This window comes from Taurulus bubalis, assembly GCF_910589615.1.
Source record: "Taurulus bubalis genome assembly, chromosome: 15".
In the NCBI taxonomy this organism is placed as follows: Eukaryota; Metazoa; Chordata; class Actinopteri; order Perciformes; family Cottidae; genus Taurulus; species Taurulus bubalis.
In genome coordinates, this window is record NC_136603.1 from 18,430,712 (window position 1) to 18,447,312 (window position 16,601).

Sequence of the window (16,601 nt, forward strand, 5' to 3'; positions counted from 1 at the left end):
GATAAACCAGATTGTGAGTGTTAAGCATTGTGTAAGACATGCTCTGGCAGCTGTCAGGACACGTTGCGTTTTCGTCAGAAGTCCCAACAGAATTTTAATTTGGCTTCTAACAAAGATGATTGATTTTGCGTTGTCAGCTTGTTAGACATTAAATCAGAAATGTCTGGTCAGTGAATTGTTGCCTTGTTGCAATCCCTTGATGGCTGCATGTCTTATAGAAGCTACGAGAGCTTAAAGGCATAGTTTGCATCATTTGAAGTGAGGTTGGATGAGGTACTTGTCCATAGTCAGTGTATTACCTACAGTAGATGACGGCCGGCACGCTTAGAGTTTGGAGAAAAAGATGTGAGTACAAGCACGGGAACAAAGCAATGCACTGATGTGGAAACAGGCAGCAGCAAAACATGTTTTGGCCACCTAAAAGAAAGGCCCCAAAAAGTCCTTAAGGTTCTCTGATGATGTTAGAAGACAAACGGTCTATAATCCTTGATATAGTTACATATTGATATTAGTTTCCACATTCACAGACTTAAATATATTTTGTCAGTTTATGGAAATATTTGTAACTTTTTTGATTGTCTTATTTATCATTTAGTTGTACTTAGATCCACCTTTCCTGTCACTTCTGGTTGCAAAAACTAAGATATTGACGGCCAAAATGTCAAACTTAAGGCTTCAAAACCGCAATCCATAAACTAATTGATGTCATGATGACGATGACTTCTTGTATGTGTCTATGACGCAAACCTAAAATGATATATTATATATATATATATATATATATATATATATATATATATATATATATATATATATATATATATATATATATATATATATATATATATATATATATATATATTCATATTCTATATGTACTCTGCATTATTTTAGAGACATCTCCCCACAGGAAGCCTGGCATATTTGATACTTTTGGAAACTTGTGAGATCTTCACTCGTATTTGAAATGCAGTTTTGTGGATTTGATCAACGTTGGGGTTCACAGCATGAGGTTGTTCTGACGAGGTTTCAGAGGTTTACTTATTTGTTTCATCGTATCAACAACCTTTGGATTGCACCTTTATAGCAAGAAAAGCCTCATCGTTGTCATTTTAAATGTCATGTAATCATGAAGTATTACCTTCACAAACCTTCCACATCACAGACATTTAAGGACTCCTATAAGTATCAGAGATAGAACTATAAAATGTGTTGATGAATACGTCATAATCCATCTGTGTGGGTGGATGTACTACCCAGTACACCTGCCATGGTGTACTGGGTACACTCGCCACACCGTGTCAGGCTGCACCTGTCTTGGTTGATAATGACAATAAAGTCAGTTTGAAACTTAGCCCGTCCACTGCAAGTGATGCATTTCACACCATGGTTGATTTCATGTTCCAGACACAAATCAAACAAAACGCTGTCACGAGCGCGAACACGTTTTTTAGGTTTCGTGAGGGTGCTTGAAAACCCTCCACAACACCTCTGCTGTCGAGTGTCCCGCGCGGCTGCAAATGTTGACAATGCTTAAAGTTACAGATCTCAGATTAAACAGAATCTGTCAGCAGTTTGTATGACAGATTTTAAAGTACAAATAGATTCCAAAAACGTAAAAAGTGTGGCAAAAAGAATTGCTATCAAGGAAACGAACATGCACTATTACAACAACCTTGCGTCACATTTACACAATGCACGATGCAGAATTTAGAAGAACATCAAACTGCTGCTCAGAGCTGCAATGCCCTGATCCCAATACTCCAAGACCCGAGGGTCATAATATATGCAACGAGCGTTAAGAAGTGAACATGGGGAGTCAGAGCTACGGTAAGATACAGAAAAGATATGACGGAAAAATAAAGCAGAGAAGAAAAGGCACTACAGAGGTGGTGATTCGGTTCACTGGAGAACACAAGCTAGTTCTTGCTGTGAGTGTTTCATTTTCAGCCTGCAAAGGAAGATTGTGAGTGAATCTGAGAACCGAAGAACATGTTACTGTTCAGCTGCGGAGACAGGAAGTGGGGCAGCTGTGACCGAGAGGCCAGTGACGGCAAACTGTTGATTTTCAGATGTCAGTGATTGGAGCTTTACGTTTACAACTTTATTAACACTAGTCCTGCACTGCGAAGACTGCACTTAGCAGGTATCGCCAACCAACGATTGATTAGTGCACAGGCACTTGAAGCAAGCTTTGTGAATTTCCAATGAGGCCGGGACGTGTCGAGCACTGACATGGTTTTTGAAGCGACAAGTCCATACGGGGATAGGCTGGCTACACTTACGCAAATGTTCAGTGGCCGATCGCGTGCTTGTGATTGGAGGAGAGTATTACCCATAGAGTCCAGTAGTGGGTGAGGCCAATTTGAGGTGTGATGAAAAAAGAAATTAAGACATTTACTATTAATTTATTGAGCAATAGACTCAATACCTAAAGGAATATTTTCTTTGTTTCTAACAATTGTTCTCTCTCTTTCCTAGATAACAAGAACCCGTGTCACCTAGCCGAAGCTCCTGGTCCCTGCCGAGCGCTCTTGACGCGCTACTTCTTTGACAGCACTAGTCAACGTTGCAAGCGTTTCTTCTATGGCGGCTGTTTTGGCAATGCCAACAATTTCATGAGCATGTCGCAGTGCCAGGCAAGATGTCAGAGCCCAGGTAGGCCAGGTTGAACTTTTCTCCTTCTCCATTAAATACTGGCAAACACCCAAGCTGTCCAGACAGCCGCATTGTTTGGTTCCATTTAAAACCCTTAATTAAGACTGCTTATGTTCAGCAGCTGCGAATGCTCTAAAGATGTCGTCATTTGGTGGAAAATTGACTGTATCTTTAAAAAAAAAAAAGTCAGTTGTTACAGAAATAATTAGTTTTCCGGCCTTTACCTCACAGCAGTATGCAAGGTGTACTGCTCTGTGTTCACAGACAGCCAAAGCACAGCAGATCACAGCTGCTGCACAACAAATGCAAACTCATCTCGGAGCGGTTACTTAACCAATATAGTTCTACCTCAGAAAATTAACTTTTGGTTGAATTTTAGCTGACCATGAAATCACATGTCACCTTGATTTTGCATTTAAATTGTTTTAAAGCGACCCAAGCACACCCAATTATGCTCGACTTAGACCCGACTTAAAAGTCATTTAGAGATTAAAATTGTCAAAGAAAATAACGGGAGAGTCGCTCGACTGTAACAATTCTGCAGACAGCCCATGTACTAAAAAATCGATTGAAAAACCTTTCTTTTTTTTCTTTTTTTTTAATGGATAACAATTTTAGATGGAGGAGGATTCTGTCTGGTTTCATTAGTGTTTGCAGACCAACACCCTTTCTGGTCTGATACTAATGCAATTAAACTTACTTGAATTATGATTGATGGCTAGAACTTAATGCAATCTGTTCTAAATATAGGCATTAATTCATTGGATTTATGTTTGGTAGCCGTGGCGACACACCGTCTCAGTTGGTATTTTTTCTTTTTTGTCAATATAGCAGAACCCACTAAAGCACCAGAAGTCCACACACTGTCTGCCAGACACACTGCTGTTGTGCAGCCGATCATGTTTAATGGTAAGAATACAAAAATCACTCTTGAAGTATAACGTGCTTAAGTTTTATTGCTTGTTGTAGTAATCTAAAAACAAATGTCATTCTTAAAATCCCATCAACCCCTATCACTGGGTTGTTGTTAAATCATCTCAAAACACTAAACAGCACATATTTGGTTTTGCAGTTATGTGTAATTCAGGTTTGAATTGTGTGCTTCCACTTAGAATGTACAGTCTCCCTCAAAGTCCACTCAAATTTATCTGTAAAAGAATGGTTCAACATTCAGGGGAATTCCATTTTTTTCCTGAGGGAGAGATGAGAAGATTGACGCCACTCTCGTAGCATGGAGTAAACGCTAGGAGGCAGCTTAAAGACTGGCATGGGGAAACAGCCTGGTCTTTATGCTAAGCTAGTAAACCCCCGGTTCTAGTTCTGTCCTTAAGACATGAGTCGTAGCGATCCTCTCGTTTCCCTCTGGGGAAAGAAAGCCATTGAGCACATTTCCAAAACTAAAATGACAGATCTCTTGATGTGTTTTTTTCCTTTCTTTTTCTCAGAGGAATTGATTGAACTTCCGGTGCAAGTGAATAACACTAACCAAGAGCGAAAAGGTAAGAAAGTATGAATACAAATGTCAATATAATGTTAATGGAACCAAACCCTGACATGGTTGGTGCGTGCGTTACAAGCTAGCTTCCAGCTAATGGCGGTATCGCTACGTAGCTAATTGTGGTGGTTAGCTGCAAACTGCACAAACGGTTCCGCGTCATGGCGGGAGGCAAACATTTGCTTTGCTATTTGTTCTGAACACAAGTTAACAAGGAACTTTTTTCAGTTCAAAGAACTTCAGAGATTAGCCGATTGTGTTGCTGATAACAGTTTTAGTCCAGTGCCCTTGACCAGGAAGGAAAATGTATCTTTCTTTCCCCTCAGGATGCGAAAAATGTGTTTTCTCTCACCACATATTTGCAGACCCCGAGGCCCAAAGCAGAGTGCAGTGTTCATTAATTACAGAAATCCCAGTGCCCCAGTCATTTGGGATAGATTAACTTTTGTTAGTCATAATTACATCAATCATCCTGTCTTGAGAGTAGCAACCAGTCCATGCTGACTTCTGAGTTATGCCTAAACCTCATTGTAAGCAAATATCTTTACTTTATTAAACCTGCGTGGGCTGCCAATAACTTAACTGTAATAAAATGAAATAAAAACTCAAGGTGCAGCGATGCATGGATGGCAAACAGCTTGCAAAATTGCTTCTGCTGTGCAAGGCAAAGGGCAGGAACCGAGTGCATCGGTGTCTCCTTCCCACAGCCCATTTGTCAAGCATTCCCATTTACACATTTTCTGTGTATTAGGATTGAGGGAGCATACATCACGGTTGTAGCGTTCCAAGGCTCTTTTGTGCCACAGCAGGAGAGCGCAGGCAGACCCTGGCCTGCTTCCCCTCAGCTCATTCAAAGAGTTATCATTTTTAAAATCCAATTTCCCTCTTGTCAGAAAACGTTGAGAGGAAAAGATTCAGGATGACTTGGCCTCAACAGCACCGCCTCCTTCTCAATCTGTTTTTCTTTAATTCTGCGATGAGATCACAAAATGGTCTCTCAGAAATAATGCTGGCATGAAGGTAAAGCCCCTTACAGTAACAATGAATTATTCAAATCTTAAATCAGACAGATGTAGAGGATAATCTTTGGTAAGGATTCATGTCAGTATTTATGACATTTGTTGTGTTTTTACTCCTGCATTGATATTATGGTGGCTTTTGAATTTCAAAGTAGTAAAAGCTACACAATTAGCATGATGGAATTGGTATTTGGCATTCAACTTGAGTATATGGTGTCATTCTGCCAAGCATATATTGTGATGTTGAAAACAAAGACTGACATCTTGTGGTTAAACGGTGATGTACACTTTAAGTGTCAGTGGGAGAAGTTGTTTTGTAGACTCTTGTGTCTGTAAAGAATTTAAATACAAAACAATTGATTCAACAAAGCAATGTGGGCCACAAAGGGAGGCACAACTTGGGTTTTTTAAGCTCACTCTCTCACACACTCTCTCTCACACACACACACACACACACACACACACACACACACACACACACACACACACACACACACACACACACACACACACACACACACTAGCATTTTATTCCAAAAATATGAACCACATAATGACTGAACCACATAATGGGGCTATCTTTTGGGGTTCGTCAGTGTGTGTATGTTTTTTTCTGTTAGTTCAGGTTTGAGGAAAAAGGTTTGAGACATGGTACAAAATGTTTTATTCAAACATTATTTAAGATTTTTTTAATTCTAATCCAATAATTCTTAAACTGAATGAGAGGATTTCTTCTTATATTACATATTTCATACCGTCTCATGCTTTGCTACTATTGATGGTAATAATATGAATACCTTCAAAATATTTCGGACAACTTTTTATGCAGTCCGCAAATGCTCATTTGACCCCAGTTTAACCCCAACAAACGTCTTAATGACCTAATATTTGACTTTTGAAGTCGTAGTGGAGTGGTGGTGTTTGTGAAAACTAACGTCCTTCGGTTGAGGTAAAAACACTCATTATTGCTGAAAAAAAACCTCCCTGTGTTTCTCACCATGAGGAAAGCCGGTGAAGAGAATAGAGCGGATAGCTTACACAGCACTGTGGAGTCATTATAACGACTCTCACTTTTTCAAACCTGTCCATTTAATGACGAGAGCCTGCAGACTCTAGACACAATCATTAAGTTGGACTGAAGCCTAATGGATGAGGATATGAACACATTTTGATGGAGTTGGAGAAAACAAGGTTGACATTTTACTTTCCTGCAAACCAAAGGAAAACATCAACCGTTTCTGAACTAAAAATAACTTTTCATAACGCTTGTTACGTTACAACAGCTGTAAACTCAAGGTTTGCTCTTGGCTTTACACGGGACACAAACGGCTGTCTCCTGGGTGAAAGTCCTGTGTTTGTACAATGTCAATTTGCAGTTAAAAGCTATGAGGACGCTAAGCAAACGGGCATCATTCTTCTTCAGGAGCTCCACCCTTTTACCTGACCCTGTAATCAAGCTGAAGTGGATCCGAGAGATCCAAATACATCATGACATAACATTTGAAGGACGCTATTCAAGATGATGTGCATCATTTTGGAACCTGAGTGGTTGAACATGAATCCCCAATGCACTCTCTGACTCTTTCTTCTGATCCACAGCCTTGAGCCCCTCAGAGATGTGCTTCAGTCCCGTGGACAGGGGGACATGTAACGGTGCAGAGAAAAGGTTTGCATTCAACCCCAAGATCAAGAGATGCCAGATGTTCCACTACAGCGGCTGCGGGGGGAACGACAACAACTTCACACTGCGGAAAGAATGTATTGCCAAGTGCATCGGAAACGGAAAGGGTATGACTATTTTATCCTTACCCTCATCATTTTCAAAATGTTTCTAAAAAAAATTCTTAATATTGTTTAATTGCAGAAAGTACATGTATCGTCTGTAAGCATTTTAAGTATAGGTTTTTCTTTATGAAATACTCCCAATATTTCACGATTAACTTCCTGTTCTGTGCTGTTGCAGCTCACGGGACCAGGAGGATCAGAATAAAGAAGAAAAACAGAAACCTTCTCGTCAACCACTCGGTCTGAACACTACATCACATCCTGCACTGCTGTGGAGCCACCTTTTATTTATGTTCCTCTGTTATGTTTAGCTGTACTCGTATCTATTGTTTCTCTGTGCTGCGGTACTTGTATAAATGACATTTAGTGTACGTGATTTACCTTTGTTGGGACTGGATGCAATTATCATCCTTGTCTACATTATTGTTTCAATACCTCTTTTTGCAGCTCTCCACACTGACGCTCTTTTGTATCAATGCTTTTGTCTAAACAATATATTATGCATTTAATTTTCCAGTTTCAGGGCTCTGTTATCATCTCGCTGATACTGTTCCTGTAACAATTTATGGGAAAACACCAAAGCAATATTTTTGCTCAATAACAAAATGAATGCTTACCCTGCTGTACAGTAACTGAAGCTTCTCTACAAGAGTGTTGCTCCACTATTGTGAATCAATGTGAACAACAGCATTAGCAGATTAAACTGGTGGCAACCATCAACCACGACCGTGCACACAATGATCTCAAGAAACCACATTAATCAAGATGACCATGTCTTCACAGCTATAAATCAAAGTGCACAAGGTAATGACGTGTTTTGTTTTTGTTGGATTAAACATGAACACCTTTTTTTGTTTCCATCTTCTTTTTTAATCAATTGTATGCAGTTCAGTAAATCACTGTTGCAGTCCTGCTGGCATGGTGGTAAGGATAACCAGAGAGGGGCAGTGTTGTGTAAAGTAAGTTTTTCGAAAGCGTTCGCCAGCACAGTAATCACTTTCCTTTTATCCTTTTATAAACATGGCTGTAATGAATGTGACTACGAGTTTATGGAATAAACTTCGATCTTTTTCTTTCTCTCTTCGGGTTCTCTGTCTGATTTATTTCCCAGCAATAGTCTGTATGTAACAAGCACAGACATGTTTAACATTACAGCAAAAAAAAGAAGCAAAACATTTAAATAGCAAGCTAACATCCATAGTTCCTATTGGTCTTAGAAAGCTTTTTCACAGGAGATCAAACGATGTACAGAGATTACTTTATGGCTTCAACAACTGGTGACACTTCGAATTTCGAGGAAAACAGTGTGTTGGATGTTGTTAATTTAATGGTGTGTGTTTTTTTTTTAAACTCAACTATTTACTTCGATGTCTATTGCACATTGTGCTATTCTTTTTGTTTTATAGAAGTGCAATTAATGAATAACATAATAATACGAAGGGACAAACATGTAAAAAAAAAAGTTACCAGTATTCTTTCCAGCTCATTTGAGGGTTAAGAACATTAATAACACTTCAGTTATTGTATTTGTATTTTATAGGCTGATTCCAATATGTTTCAATCCCCAATGTACTGAAAGTTGAATTGCTTCTGTCTATAACTACAAGAGAACGATGCAGTGATTGCCCATCATATAACCTCAATAGCGTGCGGGGTTCAATGACGTTGGGAAATAACACAACCCACAACTGACAAACAGTGCGATTGGTTCGGGTCGTGTTGAAACCCTGGTGGAGTCGTCCTCTCGCAGGGTCCGTGTCAGCTCGCCGCTGCTCCAGGTCCTCCGCTGCAGGCTCCGGTGTGACGTCACAGGAAGTAGTGGGTTGCCTTCCAACGTCAAGCTGACAGCCGCCCCGGCTGCGCTCATTGAGCGCCGGAGATCCGCAGTGGTTGGTGCTCTGCGCCGAAGACGCGAACCTTAATTTTTTTGAGAGATCTATTCCAGCTCGGAACCACCGACCCGCTCTCCAGCCACCAGTCTACCTGCTGCTTGCTGTTGGATTTTTTTTTAAAATTATTATCTGGTAGGAACCACCGAATCCGGAGTGTTTACTTCCATGTTTTCTGGGCAGTTAACGCCGAGCGTATTTAACGCGCGGTTGAACGGTGCGATGTGTTAACCGCTGTGTGCGTGCGTGCGTGCGTGCGTGTGCATGCATGTATCCATGTCATCTAACTGTACATCTGCACTGGATTAGGCTCCAGAGTCAAGACATGTGTGCATGAACATAATATGCTGCAGGATCCATATCAGAAACATCGGAGGAGCCGTATGGGCATCAGTGACCCGGTCCAGCTCCGCTGTCCTTCCGTCAAGAGCTGCATGTGGTACGGATGGATGTGAGGAGAGAACATGATGGAGAACCAGCTGTGTTCACTGTGTGGGGTCGTGGACACCATCCAAGCGCGTCGTGCACGTTCACGCATACATATAATGCATAGTGCTCATAAGATACCCTGACCCACCTGTATCTGCTTATGGAGCTTTATATATATATATATATATATATATATATATATATATATATAGATATATATATATATATATATATATATATATTCACAATTTAAAAAAACACGCTCTGATTTGATGCACAGTGTTATTACATAAACTCAAAGGAGCAGTTTGAATATCGGTATTCATGCATGCCTGACTTTGGCCATATATACAGTCACGAATTTGCGCCCGTGCATTGTGCTGGACTTGGCATCCATTCAGTAGATGAAATAATCAACATTAAGGGATGACACACGCAGGCTTTTCAGATTGTTTGAACTGGAATGCAACGGTGATTCAGCTCCATTCAGACTGGAGCTTTGATGTCAGCGGTGGCCACTGGTTGCTAAATCTTCTGCATGGTTACATAAGCAGCAGATTTGGACATGCTGGAAGTTTGTGGGCTGCACAGTAAAAAAAAAAGAAAGAAAGAAAAGGAGTGATGATGGTGATGTGTAGGAGGAGAATGTGATGACGGTGGTCATCACTTTGCTGATGAAAAGATGCACTGGCGTCACTTATACAAGGGAGGTGGTAGAGCATGCGAGAAGCAGCCAGCACTCGGAGCAGAAGCAGATTGGTTGTTCACAGCCAAGTTTGTGGACACGAGTGAAGGTTTTTTCTTTTTCTTTCTGTCAACAGGTCAGATGTGATACTGCTGCACGCTGACCTGCAGGCTACTCGCGGGTTTAGCAACAGCAAAAGGGGAAGTGTTCCCCAGATGATGATGTTGTATTAAGCGCTTCTGTGTTGATGAATGGGGGAAACGCTGTGTTGCCTTGAAAATGTTAACGTTTCAAAGTGTTCATGTTAATAACCCATGGAGAAGTGACCTTTAAGCCTTCCGCAAAGAAAAAACAAGCGAAGAAGAAGTGGTAAAATGAAACTACTAAGATAAGGAAAGATTGTTCATTGCAAAAATATTGAGACAGAAAACTGCTGAGCCCTTGAAAGGTTTTCCTTTGAGATGTTAAATATGTTTCACTAAATAAACAACCACCAAAGTTCAAGTTTTGTTGGTCAGATTTGATTGACAGTAGCCTGGCACCAAACGTCTCCACAGATATTGCAACATTTTGATTCAATTTTGTTCTGTGCACGCAAGTACATTGCAAGTCTCTTAAAGCGATGCAGCGTCTAACTGTAACCTCCATCCCCGGTTCATCATGTGAAGAACTGAAGAAATAAAACTATCCAACCATTCACCAGAAGAAAGAAATACTAATTTTCTAAGAAAGTCTGAAAAAAATTGTGTCCAGGAAAAAGACATGAATTGTTCTGCTTTCCTAATCTGTTAGCGTTAACCCCTCTGACATATCTCACAATGTGAACACTTGTGGACGTCTATACATGTTAGGAACCACTACTCTCCAGCTCTACTTCTCTAAATGCAAAATGAATATTACCAGTGCGACGACGTAAAACATTCCGTATAATTTATTACGCTTGATTGTAATTTATAAGCTGTTGAAGGGCGCGCTTGTTCAGGAATGCCAGAAACGTAGCCGAGGGAAAACAGGGCTTTCAATTCACTGTCCATGCATGTCAGCCAGTCGGGACACTTTGGACAGCCGGACGCGCCAAAGTTGCCAGTTGGCAGCGCCGCCGTCAGATGAGTCTGCGAGGCCCTCTGCAATCCGGAGTCCTCCAATCGCCATGGCCAATGCGAAATTCATGAGCAAAAGGTCTCGGCTGCATAGTTCCCAAAGCCCTCTGCCATCTCCATGGTACGGTGGCTCTGCTCCCTAAAGCGATTGTGTTTGTGAGGTTGTGCCAGTGGAATCTCATTCACACTGTCGCTGTCAGCCATAGTTGCTGTGTGGGACTGTGGCCTTGAATTTAGGATTCCTTTTTTATGTTTGCAGTCAATCAGCAAAGGAGTGGTTTCCTCCAATCAGGAGAAGTTGTTGCGGTAATAAAATGGCACGGCAATTCTGCAGAGATGGCGTGTGTTTAACTGATGCTATTATGAGGGGGTCCGACTTCTGGCAACCGACTCCGATGAGTGCAAGGGCCGCTCGATTCCCAGTCACAAGAGTAATGACGGTTCTCCTCAAACTTAACCCCTCATAAATCATCCAGGCACACTGGACTTCTGCAGCCTTCATCTTATTGATTTACCTCCCTGTATTCCCTGCGGACACCGTCGGGAGCTCTCGCATGTGGCTTGTAAACGCCGATTCCATATCCTTCCAGCGTCTTTTATTGTCCCTCAAACTTCTTTAAGTTGAACGTTCATTGTGGGGCGTTTTTTTTTCAGCCCGGATCAAATCAGCAGTATACATTTTATGTTTTTTTTCTCTCCCTGTCTGCTTACCCCAGGCCGACAATATCCTATTACACAAGAGCACAATGATGCACATATGCACCAGTCTCCTTGCGCTCTCCTCGGGTTCTGGATTCAGTTTCGGGGATGTGAAACCTTTTGAGGTAATTTTTCCACTCATACATTATGAAGGGTCTTTTTTTTCTTCTTCCTTTTCTCTCTCTATTTTAATTTCAGCACACAAAATGCCCGATGAGAACTGTCATGAGCTAATATCTTCAGAAGCAGCACCGGGGGAGCTTTGCCTGTGTGCAGTGGCTGGCAGTGTGAGCCGCAGTGCTTTGTGGAGGATCGAGGACAGTGGAAAGAGGCTGTGTGGTTTCTAAGGGTGTATCGTATTTGTGTGAGGTAAACAGTCAGTGACACGAGCTTCCTGATTTACTGCCTGGCAGGGGGCTTCTGGCATATACAGAATAGAGGAAACGGTCCCCGGGAAGCTCTGTGCGTCTGTGATTGTCTTCCAGTGGTGAAGTTGCAGTGCTGCATAGTCGGTGTGTTATGTGCACATGTTGCTGTTTGTATTCTTTCTGCCAGGAAAGCTACCAAGGAGTATTAAAAAACTAGCGATGCACCTCTTTTTAATTCATTTTTTTCTCTTCCTCCCTGTACGTCGGAAGCAGACGTTTCTGTTGGATCTCCAATTAGCTACGACTTGCTCTGCTGGGAAAATGGGACTATTATTATTGTCAAATGCGGGCTTCCGTAAACTGTGCCAAAAACTTTGCGGTTAATTGGTTTCCACGGTTTCTAAAAGTCCCAAATTAGTTTGTTCCTCTTTTAAAACCACAGTGTATTGTTTTCCATGCTCTTTATACTGGTCATTATCATAACACATATGCCCTGGGGGCGTTATTTTTGCAGATTCACAAGCTTGTAAGACACTAATGACACTCATTTCAATGTAGGAGTATCGCTGAAGAAAGAAAAGTAGCCTTCTATTAACTTCTGAAAGCGTATGCCTCTGCTCTGTAAATGTCCTTCACTCTGCTGAGAGAGTCAGTTAAATGGGTTTTTTTTCAACAGTCTCGGAGTCGGATTGTTGGCACACAGTGGACTCTCACTAGCCAACGGTGACACGAGGCATTTCAGTTGTTTTTGTCAGTTGTCCGCCTCACACCCGTCTAATGGAAACATCCGCTCTTATCTGGAGTTCAGCTGTCCACTCGGCCTTTGTAACCGTTTCACTCACCCAAAGCTGCCAGCCTCTAATTTTTCGTTCCTGGCTCGTTGGCTAATGAGCCAGTGTGCTGCAGCATGTTCAACAAATCAAAACTATACCTGTATATGTTATTTAATGGTCAGTTTATCGTGGTCATCCGAACCATTAATGAAACCGTGTCTTTGTATGGCTTGTCAGTTGTTTTGCTTCATGTTGGAGCTCAGCCTGCTAGTTGTTGTCAATCAAACACATGTATACAGACACTCCCCTTTAGTTACTGACAATGAAAAATAAATAGTTAATATATATTAAGAAAAACGGAATGACTGATTATAATTTAAATTGGACTTTACTTACTCGTACATCTAAGCTTTTCGAGCTATTCATTAATGTTCTTTCCTCACCACAATCTGCAAACTTTGTTTTACAATCGGCCTTGTTTCATTGGCTATGAAGAAGCCTGCTGTGAGTGGGTGAGTGGTGGCACTTGTATTTTGGCATAGGTGGTTATTATCAACAGTTTTCCCAATTCAGATTTTTCCAATACCCCTTATACAATGTTCCAGGCTACTTTCACAATAGCTCACTCATGGGAGCAGTTCAATGTTTTTGGAACACAAACCCAAGGCATACGGAGCAACTTGATCCCGTTAGTAATGGCGTGAGTAGCTCCCCCGGAGGTCAAATCTAGGGCCCACAGCGAGCACATGGAGGATATTCCTTGGAACCACACACACGGCCCCTCACTGTTAAAGTTCAGACACAAAACATAGCATAAAAGAGAACAAAGCATAACAAAAGAAAAATGTTACCCCTACTGCTTCTCCATGGTCGTGTCTGTGTGTGTCACAAAGTATGTCACATATGGGAATGCTCCGATAGATAGAATGACCCTGAACATAGGGAGGATTAGTGAGTGGTTCCTACCAGCTGCATAGCAATCCCAAAGGGCATATTTATGGGTTTATACTGTTGCCACGGACAGAAGAAGAAGAAAAAAGATGATATTGAGCTAAAACACCGTTAATGAAACCCACTGATATAAGGAACCATTTCCCCACCCCAGATCAAATCTGAAAAGAACATGCAAACATCCGTTTAAAGGGGCTCTGTACGGGATTGGGAGCATTCCTATTGACTCTCAATGGCTTTCAACATTGCGGCGGTTGAGTCGTCGTTTCCCAGCTAACGGTGCTGACAGCAGCAACGGAAAAGTGCTGGCAGAGCCAACAGTGTTCACATGAGAGGGGATTTGAAGGTGGGCAGTTATCAGTTGTAACAGCTGTGTGAGCACAGTGCAGAGCGGCGGCCATGAGCGAGCCAGTGGGGCACGATCACATGCACTAAAAGCACGAGCGGCCGGCTCGGATTACAACAAACACTGAGGCAGAGGGACTTCACTCTCTGCTCAGGTAGACATTACTCAACTATATGTTTTTATAGCAAATAGTTGTGCCATATCAAAGCTTTGAATATCAAATTGAGCACTTTTAAACTCCAAGGGCAGTTTTTGGGGCATGAAAATCCCCCCTTTGGCTGTATGCCAGTTTAATGACTACTAATTGCTGCAACAAAACTCAGCCATGAAGCTAAAATCTGTCAGCAGCAATAACCAGTTAGAATGCAGAAATATCTCACAGGAAGGAACAAAAGACCAAGACAGCAAAAAGTGTTGTGTAAAGCCCTCAGCCTGTCAGTGCACTTAAAGCACTCTACAAAGAAATCTAGTGACCTGTGAAAATGTGGCTCCATGTAAGTGGAAAGAATCGGTGGAATTAGCCACACTTTCCCACCAGACGGTACTATCTGCCTTAAGGGAAACAGCGAGCACATGCTCAGCAGGGTAGGCTATTTTAAACACAGCCTCGAAGCTCTATAGCTGCATCAAAACATTTGCATTAACACCAAGGAGAGAATTAGTAGCAGCGATGCAGGTGAAATGCACTAAGGAGCGTGGTTTATTTTTAACCAGTGTATTTTAATCAAGGTATTTGTAGTATTTTTTCCTTTGCGTAGACTAGCGGTCTGTGGAATAGGATCCCCTTTCTATGGGAAGAACTCTAGTACTCTTAACCTCCTTTAAAAGAAACCCAAGACAACCGGGCTGTTTATCGTGTTCAAATAATGATGGCATGGTATTGAATGGTATTCAGGTTCACAGAGGAAATACAATGTGTTCTTTCCAGCAACTAATGGCATGCCTGTGTTCAGCAATTGTTTGGAAATACACTTTCTTGATGAAGGTTAGATGAGAATATCCATCAGTGCCTGGAGTACAGATGTGCACGTGCCACAATGTAAAAAACATATTCCATTACAACCAAAAGTCTTGCATTTAAAGTGTTACTTGAGTAAAAGTACACAACTATTAACATCAGCATGTACCTACAGTTAACTAACTGATTTAGTGTTGTAGTTCGTTCACTGCTTTATGGACAGTTCTGTTATTTAGTCCAGTGGTTCCCAACCAGAGGCCCCTTCTCAAGAATCACATCTGAAATACATCTGAGGGGTCCAGGGATGATATATGGGGTAAAAAAAAAAAAAAGTAATCTGCATTCAATTTGACACATTTTTCATCCTTGCTTGTTTTTTCGTGTGAGTTTTTCCTTTATGAACCTCAAAACTGTTAATTTGATTTAACCACTAGTGTCATCGACTTTCAAGTAGCATAACAGGAAAATATGCAAGTAAGTGTTTCCTCAATGTGCCTTGAACTTAAGTACCATGTGTGAGTCAGTGTCCTCAGCATCATTCCACCACTGGAGACAGACTAGTTGTTTCCCCCAATTTCCTGTCATGCTAAGCTAAGCAGCTGTTGGCTTTAGCTCCATTTTACTCCACAGTGAAGGGCGAATTCACAAAGACTGGATTGCATCCACAATTAATTGAGCACCACAACAGCTACCTGCCCCATCTCGAGGTTGGGGTTCACAGAAAATATTACTCAAATGACATTAAATGACACCGGCCTCAAATGTTTAGCAGCTGGGTGCTATATCCCCCTTTTTTTTCTTTTCGCAAAATGTTTTGGTGGATTCGCCCCTGAGAGTGGTATCAATCCTCTCTTTTAACTCTCAGCAAGAAAGTGAATGAGTTCATTTCCCAAAAAGAGAGTTTTTAAAAGTTATTTGCATGAAAGCTAAATGAAAAAAAACCCTGATTGAACCCATAGTTTGGCTTTACTGGGGCTCCTTTTGATTAGTTTGGATGATGGAACAATCGTGAGTCGCAGCAGGTGTTATGTTAACATATCTTCAGTACACACAATACCAGCGCATCTATCCGTATCAGTGAGCTGTTTGCTCTTTGATAACGCTGCTGTGTTTAGCAGTTTTTCACACTCTTCCCCACACTGGATTTTTTTTGTGACTCATGTGCCGACTTTAGAGCTCAGGCACTGAGTATTTGGCATCGTTGTGACTTTGTTAGCCTCTCCGTGGTGTTTTCAAAACTCGAGTTAAACTGGCAGACCTCTTTTTAAAGCTCACACATACTTGACATCCAGCACAGTGTGACTCAGTGCGTTACTGACTATTTTATGGATGCTTGAAAGTGCAGCTTTGTGATATTTTTGTCCATCTTAAACATTCTCTATGTGGTCATTAGGATGTTAAATCATACCATAAAGGACGTACGTGACACTTTGTACTCATGTTTAA

General features: G+C 41.4%; 1 protein-coding gene across 1 annotated transcript in view; it reads left to right on the top strand.

Moving 5' to 3' along the window:
- tfpia (tissue factor pathway inhibitor a) overlaps positions 1 to 8,019 on the top strand; it is a 34,722-nt gene extending 26,703 nt beyond the window's left edge. The window contains exons 3-7 of the mRNA XM_079231402.1: positions 2,482 to 2,658; positions 3,490 to 3,567; positions 4,104 to 4,157; positions 6,772 to 6,960; positions 7,136 to 8,019. Of these exons, the coding sequence (XP_079087528.1) occupies positions 2,482 to 2,658; positions 3,490 to 3,567; positions 4,104 to 4,157; positions 6,772 to 6,960; positions 7,136 to 7,203 (566 nt within the window). The 3' untranslated portion in view covers positions 7,204 to 8,019. The remainder of the gene's footprint in view (positions 1 to 2,481; positions 2,659 to 3,489; positions 3,568 to 4,103; positions 4,158 to 6,771; positions 6,961 to 7,135) is intronic.
- The last annotated feature ends 8,582 nt before the right edge of the window (positions 8,020 to 16,601 follow it).